The sequence below is a fragment of the Narcine bancroftii genome, chromosome 5, assembly GCF_036971445.1.
Source record: "Narcine bancroftii isolate sNarBan1 chromosome 5, sNarBan1.hap1, whole genome shotgun sequence".
Classification (NCBI taxonomy): Eukaryota; Metazoa; Chordata; class Chondrichthyes; order Torpediniformes; family Narcinidae; genus Narcine; species Narcine bancroftii.
In genome coordinates this window covers 27,737,174-27,752,143 of record NC_091473.1, presented here as the reverse complement: position 1 = coordinate 27,752,143, position 14,970 = coordinate 27,737,174, and the positions used below count along the sequence as shown (strand labels likewise).

The 14,970-nt window shown below is 38.7% G+C and overlaps 1 protein-coding gene across 36 annotated transcripts in view; it reads right to left on the bottom strand.

Annotated features, from left to right (window-relative positions):
- LOC138763207 (contactin-4-like) overlaps positions 1-14,970 on the bottom strand; it is a 2,221,540-nt gene that overhangs the window by 90,649 nt on the left and 2,115,921 nt on the right. For all 36 annotated transcript variants that reach the window (XR_011357395.1, XR_011357394.1, XR_011357396.1 and 33 more), the window contains 2 exons: positions 13,221-13,455; positions 1,626-1,741 (listed from right to left, as the gene is read on the bottom strand). Coding sequence is in view for 33 of the 36 variants with exons in the window: in XM_069936987.1 (XP_069793088.1) it covers positions 1,626-1,741; positions 13,221-13,455 (351 nt within the window). In the remaining 3 variants the exon portion in view is untranslated. The remainder of the gene's footprint in view (positions 1-1,625; positions 1,742-13,220; positions 13,456-14,970) is intronic.

The window sequence follows — 14,970 nt, the reverse complement described above, 5'->3', positions numbered from 1 at the left end:
ATGGGTCATGTCTCCAGAATGGAGGACCATCGCCTTCCCAAGATCGTATTATATGGCGAGCTCTCCACTGGCCACCGTGACAGAGGTGCACCAAAGAAAAGGTACAAGGACTGCCTAAAGAAATCTCTTGGTGCCTGCCACATTGACCACCGCCAATGGGCTGATAACGCCTCAAACCGTGCATCTTGGCGCCTCACAGTTTGGCGGGCAGCAGCCTCCTTTGAAGAAGACCGCAGAGCCCACCTCACTGACAAAAGGCAAAGGAGGAAAAACCCAACACCCAACCCCAACCAACCAATTTTCCCTTGCAACCGCTGCAATCGTGTCTGCCTGTCCCGCATCGGACTGGTCAGCCACAAACGAGCCTGCAGCTGACGTGGACTTTTTACCCCCTCCATAAATCTTCGTCCGCGAAGCCAAGCCAAAGAAAGAAAAAGAAAGAAATTGATTTCATGACTGTAAAATAAATTAAAACATAACCTGTACATTTTGCACAATCTAGTTTGCCAATAGTAAAAGCTGTGAATCAGGTAACTAATTCAATATCTATCAGTTTTCTACAATAGCAGTGTAATAGCCAACTTGCTCAGTTTTCCACAATATCCATAACTGATCAGTACATGATAAGCAATCATTTACATTCATAAAACTGTAGCAGATATCATGATCAAAAACCGTACATCTGTCATTCAAGATGAATACATGCACTAGATCTCAATGTTACTTCAAGGCCAAACTAATAGGAAAGTGCTGAAGTACTCAGAAAGTTCGACCATATCAATGGGAAGAAAAACCAAATCCTGGGGGAGCACAGTTAGTAGAGTGCAATGCTATTACAGCACCAGGAATCTGGTTTTGAATTCTGTGCTGTCTGTAAGGAGTTTCTACATTTTCCCCTTGTCTGTGTGGGTTTCCTCTGGATTCTTCCCACCTTTCAAAACATATGGGTTGTAGGCTATTTGGGCCACACAGGCTCATGGGCCTGAAGGGCTATTACCATGCTGTGCACCTAAATTTAATTTAAATTAAACTAACAATTCGTTAGTTCACAAAAAGATGCATTTAGTTTTCAGATGTTTCTTGAAGCCCTTTTATATTTATTTTACAAAGGTTCCATTGAACTTATCTGAACTCATGAGTACAGCTACAGCATAACAGGCAAGTATCATTTCCAAAGGCATTGGTCCCAACAAAAATGTTGCTCTGTTTCATTCATCACTTTGCTGAATGAATAGATTATTTCAAAGTGGAATTCAATAACCCTAACCTTAATGTCGATTTAGTTTCAATCATGTTTGCTCATTCAACAGTATTCCCCAAAGGAAAGGGAAAAAATAAAAGTAATCTTCAACTATCGAAGGTAAAATTAAATTCCAGATGGTTTACCTGAACTGATAATGCCAATTATTACCAATACAAGACATATTATACTGTGCAGTATTTATTTTTTTCATCTTTTATTGATATAACATTAATGAGCTTGTATTTCCACTTGCTCCTGAGAACACTGACAACTTATGAGAGGTTAATTTTTTGAGGGATTATTCCCCAAAGATCCTGTTAATTTTCAAGAATTTGTGGCTGTAATTATATAGATTATTTCCATCCTTCAGAATTTTTCTTACCTCATAACCTCGCACTTTTCCTTTGTTTGTCTCCCAAGGAACAGCTTCCCAGGAAACTTGGACTTCTGAGGCTGACAGGCTTCTGGCTGAGACATTGAATGGTGCTACAGTGGGCTCTAGGTTACAAGAAGGAGAAACCCATTAACGCTCATGGGCCAAAGCTGATTCTGACAGCGTTATCTATTTGTTGACCTTGGGCAAACAACCAAAATGGTAAGAAATTAGTTTTCTGTGGGAGCAACTGTGATCTGATTTAATAGTTTAATATCAGGAGAATGTTTTATTTTTTTTCCCCCCACAGAACTCTTCCAGAGAGAAACATGACTAAAGTAGATTCCCTAAAATCACAAATATCAGGTGACATACAAATTATTGAAATTACATGTACAGCAAATATGAGAGTTAATATTAATATTCAGCACGGTAACAGGCCATTTCGGCCCTCGAGTCCGTGCCTCCCAATTTACACCCACTTAACCTACATCCCCGGTATGTTTTTGAACAGTGGGAGGAAACCAGAGCCCCTGGGGAAAACCCATGCAGATACGGGAAGAACATATAAACTCCTTATAGACCGTGCGAGATTCGAATCCGGGTCCTGATCACAAGCACTGTAAAGGCGTTGCACTAACCACTATGCCAACTTTGCTGCCCATTGTTTGGGACAGAGACACTTTCTTCCTTTATTTGCCTCTATTCTCCAGTTTTAAATTTGTGATCAAACAATTAAAGTGCATATTCCCAATTTTATTCAAGGACATTTATATACAATTTAGTTTGATCATGTGGAAATTGCAGCACTTTTTATACACTGTCTCCTCATTTCAGGGCACCATAAATGTTTGGGACATTTGACTTCATAGGTGTTTGTGATAAATCAGGTATATTTAATTGTTTCATTAGTGCAGGTATAAGTGAACTAGACTTGCTTCTAGGTTTTGATTATTTTTGGAGTCTGTAGTTGCCATTTTTCAACATGAGGACCAGAGTTGTGCCAATGAAAGTTAAAGAAGCCATTATGAGGCTGAAAAATAAGAAAAAAAAACCTTAGGTAAACCAAAATCAACAATTTGGAACATTAAGAAGAAAGAGTTCAATAATCACAAATGGTTTGGATTCTAAGGAAAATCTCCACTACTGATGACAGAAGAATTCTCATCATAATGAAGAAAAATTCCTAAACGTATGTCTGACAGATCAGAAACGTTCTTCAGGAGGCAGATGCAGATGTGTCAATGACTACTGTCTGCAGAAGACCTAAAGAACAGAAATTCAGAGGCTGCAATCCAAGATACAAACCATAACAAAGGTTGGATGCTTTGGACCATTGGCTGTTCCTCTTGCCATCACTCTGATACAGGTTAATCTTGGTCTTATCTGTCCACAAGACCTGTTTTTTTCCAGAATTCTGTATTCAGGCTCTTTTAAATGCTTCTTACAAACTGCAATCTGACCATCCTTTCTGTGACTAACTAATTGTTTGCACTTTGCAGTGTTGCCTTTGTATTTCTGTTCATGAAGTCTTCTGCGGAGAGTCTACACCTTCCCCGAAGAGTATTTCTGATTTGTCAGACATAGGTTTGGGGATTTTTCTTAATTATGATAAGAATTCTTCTGTCATCAGCAGTGGAGATCTTTCATGGCCTACCAGTCCCTTTGTGATTGCTGAGCTCACCAGTATGCTCTTTCTTCTTAGTGATATTCCTAACAGTTAATTTTGGTAATCCTAAGATTTTGGGAAAATCTCTTACTGTTTTATTCTTGTTTTTCAGCATTATTAGGAACAACAGACTCCAAAGGTGATCAAAAGCTAGAAAGAAGCCTAGCTCTTTTATACCTGCACCAATGAAGCAGTTAAACATACCTGAGTAATCACAAACACCTGTGAAGCCAAATGTCTCAAATATTATGGTGCCCTGAAATTGAGGGACTATGTATAAAAACTGCTGTAATTTCTACATGGTCAAACAAAAATGTATACAAATAACCTTGAACAAAATCTGGAATGTGCACTTTAATGTGAATTGTTTGATTACAAATTTAAAACTGTGAAGCACAGGGGCAAATCAAGTAAACAAGTGTCTTTGACCCAAATATTATAGAAGGCACTGTACAGAGGTGCCAAAATTCTTTCTTGCTGCAGTCAGACAGGTACTTGAGTTATCAATAAAAATAATAAATAAAATGACCAGAATGTGCCATGAGACAAAAGATTATTAAAAAAAATATATAAATATTCACAGTTGCCATTAGTTGAAAAAAAAAGGTGAAGTAACAAGAGTGCAGACAGATCTTTTGGTAGCCCTGGGGCAGCTTATGGTTACAGTTAGGCAAGTACTGGGTGGTGCATTAGCCGGATAGCTATTGGTTAAAAAAATGTTATTGAACCACAAGGTTCTGATCTTAAAGTACCTCTACCTTCTGACAACCAACCCAGTTTCTGCAAAGTGCCTGCCTGAGATATGCATGTTTACCTGTATATAACTGGGTGTGCATGCAAAAATGGACAAGTGTGTTTGTTAAATGACAGATATTGCTGTAAGTGTAGTTCTGAAATAAATTATGGACAGGGTTCATCATTCCTGATACTGACCTTGACCCCATAATAAAGTTACCACAATATAAGAGCTCAGTCGGGGGCTTGGGAAGATGGTGTAGAGTCTAGACGTGTAATCTCGGCCTCTCTGGCCGGACTTTTAAGTACCCGTTTTTTAACCTTTTGTTTTCAAGTTTAAACTTTTAAAATTTTAGTTTAAAGTATTAAGGAACTATTATGGTCATTAATGGTAAAAAGATTAAACCTCAAGTGCAGAAGAAGCTATATTTTCGAAGTGCTGAAGATTTAGGGCCTAAACAACTTGTTGCAGCTTCAGGTTTAATTTCTTCAGTGTCTAAACCACAAAGACTGCCTGTGGGAGCTGAAAAAAAATGTCTACTACTCACCATGTGAAGGATGGCACTGGAATTACCCGTTCTCTGGAGGAAGGTGCGTGTTCCCAAGAAGTGGATCCCGATTCTGGAAGCCTTTCAATTTTAACGGAGGGAGCAGGCAGGAAGACGACTCCATTGTTTGAAATGCATCAGGAAGCATTTCAACCTGAAGATATTGCTTTCCTCCGTGATTTTGCGTAAAAACAATGAGCTGCGGGGGGAGACCAGCGTCGACCCCTGAGGAAGTCGGGGTGCCGTCGCTGGGAGTCCAGACCCGCAGTAAAACCTCTAAAATGCCTTTTGTTGAGTTGCAGCAGGAGCTGCAGTTACCTGGTTCTGTCATTACGTCAGAGAAAGCAGGGCTGAGCTTTTCTGAGCTACCATGTATGCAGTTAAATGCTGTCATTCAACCTTTAATGAATGAGATGGCTCAAATGAATGCTAGTACAAGTTCAGAATTGAATACATTTAAAACACGTGTGGAAGCATCTTGTGAAGATTTAAAAAAAATTCAGTCTGCTTTTTTGGAAATGTAAACAGCAAGTGGTTTCTAACACAGAAAAAGTGTTGAAGGTTGAAAAATCAGTTATAGAATTGAGAGAACATGAGAAGGAGTTAGAGAGGAAAATAGACTACTTGGAGAATCAGAGCAGAAGGAATAATGTGAAAATCGTTGGTTTGCCAGAAGGTATGGAAGGACAAGATCCTCTTCGTTTTTTTTTAAAGACTGGATCCCACAAGTACTAGGGCAAGAATTTTTTTCTGGAGGCTTGGAACTGGAAAGAGCTCATAGAGCTTTAAGAAGAACACCTTTACCTGGTCAACCACCGAGACCTGTAATAATTCGATGTTTGAATTATTTGGACAGAGAAGCAATACTTCGACTAGCAGTGCAAAATGTGAGACAACAACAAAGTCCGTTATTGATTCAGAATAGCAGAGTTTTTTTTTAATCTTGATTTGAGTCAAGAGGTCATTCAACGTTGACGTCGATTCAATCCAGTTAAAGAAGTTTTGTGGCGTAAAGGTTATAAGTCTACTTTTCGCTACCCGGCAGTGTTGAAGGTGTTTTATGGAGACCATCAAATTTAGTCTTTTGAGAATGATCGTGAAGCAATGATTTTTTCTGATTCATTGCCAGATACAAGAGGAGAAAGACGTAGTCCACCATTGTCTCCTAAAGAAAAATCTGCTTGTTTTGGAAACGGAAGAAATGGGAAAAACAGGAATGGAAAGAGTCCAACTTCTTCTGAAATGGGATCTCCGAGTTTGGAATCTCTTGCATGAATAGAAGAATTTTCTTATTCTTATTTTACTTTTTATGTTATTATGATATTTTGATGTTATTCATTGTTTGGCTGGGGAGGGAGAGATTTGCTCTAAGTTCTTAACTAGTCATCAGCCACTGGTGGGTGACCCACACCCAATTTTTATTTAGGGATTACTACCTTTTGGTAATTTTTTTTGGGGGGAATTTTAAAATTTTTTTTTATTTATTTTCATTTTAGTTAGCTTTTAATTTGTGATTTTTTTTCTCCAATTGGAGGGCCTATATACATTGATTTGAGTTTTCATATAAATATATTATTGGTATTTAGTAATAATAGTAGATATGTCAAAGTTGAGGTTTGCTACTTTTAATGTTCGGGGTTTAAACAGTCCGATCAACCGTAAGCGAGTCTTGGCGTATATTAAGAAAATGAAAATTGATGTTGTTTTTTTTTTAAACGAGAAACACAAAGCAAGTATGAAATTAAAGAGGGACTGGGCTGGGCATGTATTTTCTTCTTCATTTAATTCCAGGGCTAAAGGTGTAGCAATTAAAAAAAAAAGAGCTCAATCCAAAGGTATCTCTTCATAAGTGACCTTTGTGTTTTCGCCACTTCCATTGCAATTTCAAGGTCCGTGTTGAAAAGTGATGTTACTGCTCCTGTGACCACTGTGCCCTTCTTTTAAATACAGTACAACCCCTAATATCTAGCCCTTATGGGGATTGTTAGATGCCAGATAAGTGTATTTTCCAGTTGCTTGAGACTTTGTCTTACAATGCCTAATCTAATACACCTGCATTAAGGATAAACAGTTTAAAACAAAAGACAAAAATACTATATTGTACTTACACTGAACAAACTTCACTTGCATGAATATATAATCCTTAATACATTTTAATTTGTTTTCAGTCATATCCTTTGAAAACATTCAAATATCACTGCATCTGCAAGTTCCTCTACCTCCACGGAGCTGCCCGAAATAACATTATAGATAAATAACCCCACTCCCCCAAGCCTCTGATCTAGGCGACTCTTACTAATCAGGGATAAGGAGTCACTTTAAGGAGCCACCTAAAGGGGAGCTGCATCAACCAGCTCTTCATCCTGCACAACACCATTTTATTCAAGCACAATTTTATTCAAACTTTATTCAAACAGCTGCTCCAAGCAAAGCATGGCCAAAGCACTCCACTGGCTGAACATTTGCTCACCAAAGATTTATGTGTTACTTCAGAGAACATTTATTTTTACAATTTTAAATGTATTTTTAACCTATTATTTTATTTTTATTTATTTTAATTTATTTTCCTTGATTTTGTTTTGCCTGTTGCTTGAAGCTGCCAATTGCTTGAATTCTGGACACTAGAGGTTTTACTGTAGCTTCCAATGAGCAGTACAATAATTTTCAATGCTTTTATATTCATGGATAATTTCACATTAAGTGGTGGAGGCATGATATTTATTGGAGTGATTAATTTCACCTTTGGTAGAAGGCTCCTGAAGTTCCATGCTAATGGATGAAAGATTGCATCTGACCACATTTAAGTATGCAAAACTTACACAAGGTGCAAGACATGCATATATTGCACAAATAGTACTGAAAATACTGGTTTGGGTCCTCCACATGGCGCCCTTCCTGCAAGTTTTCACATGCAGATTTTTTTGTGCATTTTTTGAAGTTTTTATTTGCATAGGGTTGATATTTAAATATTTAAGTTTAAAGAACATTAACCTCTGCAGTTTATGCAAGTTAAATGTTACCTTGGGAAATTCCTTCAGCAGCATATCTTTAGATTTGATATTTCTGTTTGAAAAGGCGAAAATGCAAGTTTCTCAGAAAATAGAAAAACTGACACAAAGGATTGTGTATCAATGGCCATGTGGTCTTCCTCATAATTATGGCTCCAAAATGCTTCCTAACTGATAAAAGAAATGGAAGCACCTGTAACAGGACAAAATGGTCGAGTTATCAACCCTCAAGGTATTTCAAAGAGGAGATGATCTGGTTAGAAAGTTGACACATTCATATCAGGTTTAATGAAAGCCAGCATTTTCAAGATGTGAAGTGGAGAGATGCTCACTGATTATTTTCTGCCTGCGGTCTGATGAAGTTTCTGGTGCTAGAATACTAATTGCCTGAAATTCCCAAGAATTAAACTGTAAAATATTTACACTAGATTGTACCACGTCAGATCAGTTTAGGTAGAGATTTAATAACTACATTCATTTTAACAGCTGTGAGGATGAGAGATACATTTACACAATTTAAAAACAGGTAAATTTCCTGAATTAACTAAATTATGTTTACTAATTTTAACAATTAAATAGCTTGAGTAATTGTTACCTTTTTATGAATACTTGACTTTTGTTCAAAATATTCTGTCAAAGTGTTTTTGTGGGGGATGCTTTTTCAGGCCTTGCCGATGCATGTAAATGACAATGAGAAAGTGATATGCTGTGTCAGGATCTTTCTGAACTTCTTGGATCTGGCTTTCTTTGGAGAATTCCAATAAAAAGACCAATCACATTGGTCACCCTAACCCTAACCCTCAATTGGCTTGCAAACAAAAAAAAATACATCATGGTAAATAATAAAATATAAGTTGAAGGGCACTTGGAATTGAGTATGTTAAATTTTGACAGTTTAATTGTGTAAAAGGAATGAGCAAAAGAAGGGACTCCATTTTAAATTGTTATTATCTTTCCCATCAAAAGATGTAAAATGAACATCTGACCCGCGATCATCTATTTTGTTAGATCACAGTCAAGATCTGCCCCAGTGCCTACATGGTTATCAATTTCCTGCATTGAATTTAAAACTAATTTAAAGAAGCTTAAACCAATCAATGTTTGTTAGTCTTTATCTTTAGCATCACCAGATTAGTTTCTCCAGTCAGCAACAATTGATAATACTTGTCTTTGACCTTTGAGAAACTACCCACAGAGATGAGGTAAAGTTAAAGGTTGGATTTTCCCGTACAAATCAGTTTTTAACATTTGGTTGTCTGTGGAATCCAGTGCTGTCATATTAAGCAGACTGAACAGCCAATCTGACGATAGAATTCTTGGAGATAGTGGCCATGAAGCTAAACTGCTTATTTTTTTTTTACTTTAGACAAACTAAATCCATCATATTTTTACAATATTATTATTAGTTAACTTCAGCGAACATATAAAAGAAACAGTATGTGAGCCAGGAAGGTTGTTTAACAGTAATTATAGCTTAAAATATGATCAGAAACTCAGTTGCACTGCATCCAAGGCATCCCATTTACAATATTTTTATACTGGTAGAGACAAAATGTTCTCTGCTGATCACTAATTCACTGTGGGGACAACAACAAAAGAGATGTGGGGATGAAAATCAGGCACATCAGGATTTTTTGTTGCATTAAGCTGACACGCCAATTGCAGAATTTGCTGATGTTATAACCTTACATTCTGAACTAATATGACCTTTGATTGTTCTTCAATCCTGTTGCCATTTTCCTTTCAACTAACCATCCAAGCTTGTCGTAAGTGCTCTCTTGATTATTGGTTCAGTAACAAACTTAGGTTTAAAATGTTTTATACTGAATTTCATCTGTGTTCATTTGTACCATTATTGCATATTTTTAAAAAAAATCCTGCTGTCCTTTTCATCTTGATTCTATATACATGTATCATGTTCCCTTATGAAAGCTATATCCTAGAATGATTGAACATTGTCAGTACATCCACTCAATTTGCAATCTCAAAACTTTTTCCTGAAATTCATAATTAATGACATTATTTGACTGGTGTGATGAGATTAGTGTTCAGTGGTATGATTGCAAGAATAATAATAAAAAACAATCACACATCATTGTTCATTTTGTGTCAACCTTACCGCCAACTTCGACTTCGCCCTCAGATTCATTTGGTTCCTCTCCGGTAACTCTCCTCCCTTTTTAATCCCTTTGTCTCGATTTCAGGAGAGACATTTTTTATAAAACTGCCGACTCCCACATTTACTTTGATGATACCTCTTCCCTGTCTCCTGTAAGGATTCTATTCCTTTCTCTCATTTCCTCGGTCTCTGCAGCATCTGCTCCCCAAGGGGGAGGCTTTCCATTCCAGGACAGGTGATGTCCTCCTCCTTCAGCAAATGTGGCTTCCATCCCACCACCATTAACTTAGCCCTCACCTGCATCTCCTCTGTTTCCATCTCATCTACCCTGGCTCCTCACATCCCCTCTCAAATGTAACAAAGAGAGAGTTCCCCTCATCCTTACTTACCATTCCACCAGCCTCTGCAATTTATGCCACCTACATCATGATCCCACCACCCTCCCCTCCCCATTTTGCACAGGGATTGCTCTCTCTGCAACACCATCGTCCACTCATCGCTTCTAACTAACCCTTGGTTCTTGTCTCTTGAATTGCAGGAAATCTACAATTCCACCTACACCTCCTCCCTTACCATTATTTGGGTCCCCAAACAGTGAACCTTCAGATGTGAATCTGTAAGGGTCATTAACTGCATCTTGTGGTCTCTCTTCTACATCAGGGACACAGGACACAGATGGGGGATCAATTTGTTGAGCTTTTGCTCTGTCCACTGCCACAGAAAGGAGTTCACAGAGGCCACCACTTCAATTCCACATTCCATTCCAACTATGACATGTCTGCACATAGCCTCACATACTTCCAAATTGTGGCCACATGAAATTGGAGGAACACCATCTTATATTCTGTCATAGCAGCCTCTAACTAGATGGCTTGAATATCATCTTGCCCAATTTATGGTAAGCCCCCTCCCAGTTTCTGTCCCTCCTCACTCTCCATTATCTCTCTGCCCCTTTTCCTTCTCACTCACACCTTCCTTTATCCAGCTTCCTAATTCCCTTTCCTTACTTCCTCCTATCACAGAGAACATTTCTCTGCCCCTTAAACCTTTCCCCATCACCTTCCTGTTTCCTTTCTTTGTCACCCTCCTACTGACATTTACCTAGCCCCTGTAAGCCTGTGCGCTTTCCCTCCATCTTCTTATGGAGGCGGCTGCCCAATCTTTGGCATCTCTAAAGAAGGGCTCAGGCCCAAATCATCAACTGCTTATTGTTTACTGTTTCATAATTTCTTTTGCTCTGCCTACTAAACCTCGATCCCAAATTATCTCACCAGGTCAACTCTTGGTACTGAAAATGATCATAGGTCTGTATCCATGACATTTTACCACACTGTAGTGGGAAGCATTCTCATTTCACTCTGGATGGTAATGGGTTCCATTCCCTGTCCAAAAATATAAGCATCTAAAAACTAAACTGATACACAAATGTATACTGAGTGATTGCTCAATTCTCAGATCAATTTTATGAATAAAATAATAAACCAAGACTCTATTGCAGTAGCTCTCAACCTTTATCTTTCCAATTACATACCACTAAGTATTTCTTATGCCATAGGTGCTTTGTGATTAGTAAAGGATTGCTTAAGGTAGTATGTGAGTGGAAAGAAAAAGTTTGAAAACCATTGTACCCAATTAACTCATTATGTGCATGGTTTCATAACTCTAAAGGAAATGGGCCAATGACAATTTTTCTCAAGCAAAGTATTTCAGTAACAATTGGTTCTAGAGCAGTGATTCTCAACCTTCCCTTCCCACTCACATACCACCTTAAGCAATCCCTCACTAATCACAGAGCACTTATGGCATAGGGATTACTTTAAGTGATAAGTGAGTGGAAAGAACCACTGCTCTATTTCCTTTCTCACGCAAATATAATCAATCATATTGGACAATTTGGAAAAGTTAGTCATCGGCAAAATTTGAAGATGTATGGTGACCTTTTAGGTCTTATTTTCATTTGATGTAAATGTGTTTAATGTGATTAGATGCACTCACTCTTCCAGATGAAATATAGTCTTACCTTTGTTTTTTGATTCACAGTATGAATCAAAAGCTACAAAATGTATGTAACTGTTGAATAAGCTGCTTGAATTTTTTTGTTAATGTGTATATGTTATATAATATTTTTGAATTTTTTTGTCTTCATCCAGTGCAATGGAAGGAGACTAGTTTAACCACACACACACCCCCACCACACCCCCACCACACCCCCACCACACCCCCACCACACCCCCACCACACCCCCACCACACCCCCACCACACCCCCACCACACCCCCACCACACCCCCGATATTGCATCTTCACTTTTGTTCCCTTTTCTTCATTGTATTGTATTTATTATAAAAACCAATAAAAATGATTGAAAAAGAAAGAAAATGTTAATCCCATAGCCGCACTACCAAAAGGAGAGAAAAAAAGATTATTTAGTAATGTTGGTTGATGGATTCATAAATGTATCTGTGTGTTTCCTACATATAATCCATGGATCTGCGGAGAGGTGATAGCTGCATGCCGGTTAGCTCAGAAAGAACACGTTGTTCTCAGAAAGCTGGATATTTGTTGCTTATCTGATGTAATATTATAGGAAGAGGCTTCTATTCTTCTTATGATTTACACATTCTTTGTATGGAATTTATACTTTAACCATAATATTGCCATTTAAGTGTGAACAATTGGCAACATAAACACAGCAGTGGTTTTGAGTCCATTTTCTACATGCCAAACTCAACCCAAATTTCACTTTTGTATGTCACAGATTAATGCAGCCAATCTAATATAATCTACACTGTTTTGTTGATTTCGGAACAGAACTTGTCCACTGGAAATCACATTTTCCTTTCCCAATTTAAAAAAAAATCTGCTGTTTTGCTAATAACTTAAAAAAAAAATCAGTTTCCTGTTTTCTCTCTGAAATTGTGACATGAAATTCAATTACCAGGGAAAGTAATGTGTCAAATGCTTTTCAAAAAAAAAAAATCATAAAATAATTCATGCCTGATACCAATGTAAAATATACCTAATAACAAAATGTTGCTAAAATCTTCACAAGATATTTATGTATCATGACATTAAACAATTGAGCTGCAGTAGCCAGATTTTTGTTTGGGATTCTTCTCAGTTATTAATTTCAATCAAACATGCAGAACAGTCAGGGTTTTCAGGGAGAAGCAAACTTTTCAGGGGGCTCTTGCCATTCTTGGAGAAGAGAATTCAAAATGCTGACTGTTTGCTTCTTGCATGTTTCTCGAGTCTTTGCTATTGTTTCAGATATGTTTTTTAATATCAACTAGAATAGAGCTCAATATCTTTGGTGACTGAGATCTCCTGAGGCCATGCAATGGGTAACTTTCACTTGATATTCAGTTTACTACGTGACATCAGAAGAGGCCCAGCAACAATCTGCCTCCTCCTGTTTTTTGGTGTGGGAATGATGGATGGAATGCTTCAGCATGATATGATAGCAGGACCAGGAAATGAGATATGAGAAGTCATGACTTCAACTGATAATCAGTTTCTTTACTTACCCTCCTCAGCTGAAAACACAGTGATCACCGAGCTGTAAGGTCCTTCGCCTTTGTTATTGTAAACTCCGACCTTTACTTCATAGGGAGAAAAAGGAGGAACACTTTCATTTCTGAAAATATATCTTGATGCATCTGCTGATGTCACTGCTGCTTTCATCCAACTTGTTGATCCAAGTGGTCGAAAAGCAACAACATATCCAAAGCCTTCACCATTTTGCAACTCTTCAGGCACAGGCTGAAAGTGAAATCAAACACACAAAGAAGTCACTTCCAAAGCAGTTGTCAATGGTCACCATTGAATATTTACGGAAAAGACAAAGTTTGCCTTTTCTTGATCTGATATGCAACATATGAAATGTTTTGTAAAGATTGTTTCTATCAAAGAAAATCAGACTTTTAAGTTAAACACAGAAGTCTGCATAAACCGTGACTGAAATAAAAACACATAATGCTGGAGAAATTCAGTAGGTCAAACAGTATAATTTATATAGCGAAGATAAAGAATCATAGCCATCCCATTTCAGGCTTGAGCCCTTTATCTGCATCCTTCTCCCACAAACATGTCTATGGTCTCATGTACTGTCAAATCCAGAACACACGCAAATTGAAGGAGTTACATCTAATTTACTGCCTGAGCACTCTCCAACTGAATAGCATGAACGTTGACTTCTTCAGTTTCTGCTAGCCTACTGTTTTGTGGAGGGTCATTGCTGTCATGTGACAGCACTGCTCATTACCTGGTCTGAAGACACCACCTGCCAATCAAGGTTTGGCCACGCCCCACTCATTAGTGCACTCCTTACCATTGGCCCCTTTAAGTACCTTTGTGCTTGGCCTTGAGCCATTGGGCTTTGTAGTCGATTAGACCTTGCTGGCACTGAGCCATTCGGACCCTGTAAAATATGTGGGCTGGACCCCCCCCAGCCCTCCAGTACAATAAAGGGGCCATGTGCACTCGCCTCTCTCTCTTTGCCTCTTCAAGGGACCACCCTGCTTCACTCCAGGCCGATTACTGTGGAACAGCGCTGGAGAAATCATTTGGTGATGTGTGCACTTGGGAGGATTTTAGTTAGTGCTCCAAATAGCGTAGAGCCACATTTGCACTGAGTCAAGTGGTGGCGGATATCACATTATTTCTTTTCCTTGATTGTATGTAACTCGTTCATTTTGTGTGTGAAAGGGTGTGTGCACGTGCGTCGGGACATGTGCACATGTGTCGGGGTGTGTAGAGGTAGGGGTGCATAGGTGTGCGTGGGGGGATGTGTGGGTGGAGGGGTGTGAGGAGGGATGTGTGCGTGAAGGGGTGTGAGGTGGGATGTGTGTGTGAAGGGGTGTGAGGGGGGATGTGTGTGTGGAGGGGTGTGTGTGTGTGTAGTGGCGCACGCGCATGTGTGCTGGGGGGGTGTGTGTGTGTGTGTGTGTGTGTGTGTGTGTGTGTGTGTGTGTGTGTGTGTGTGTGTGCCTTATCTCTGTTGTGATTTTCCCACGTACATCTTCTGTAAAGTGTGTGCATGTGTTTTATCCCTCTTGAGATCTTCCCAAGCACATCTTCTGTAAATACAGTCATTTACTGCCACATTGTGTTCAGTGTTCTTGCTTTTGAGACCCATCAAATTGGTTGTTTCACTCACAACAATTGGCACTGTGAGCTGGGTCGCAAAGGTCTTGGCTGAACATGGACGGGGTGGGGGGTGGGAATGCTTTGGAACAGTGGCAAGAAACCCAGTGCAGGCATCGAGGATAGGATTCC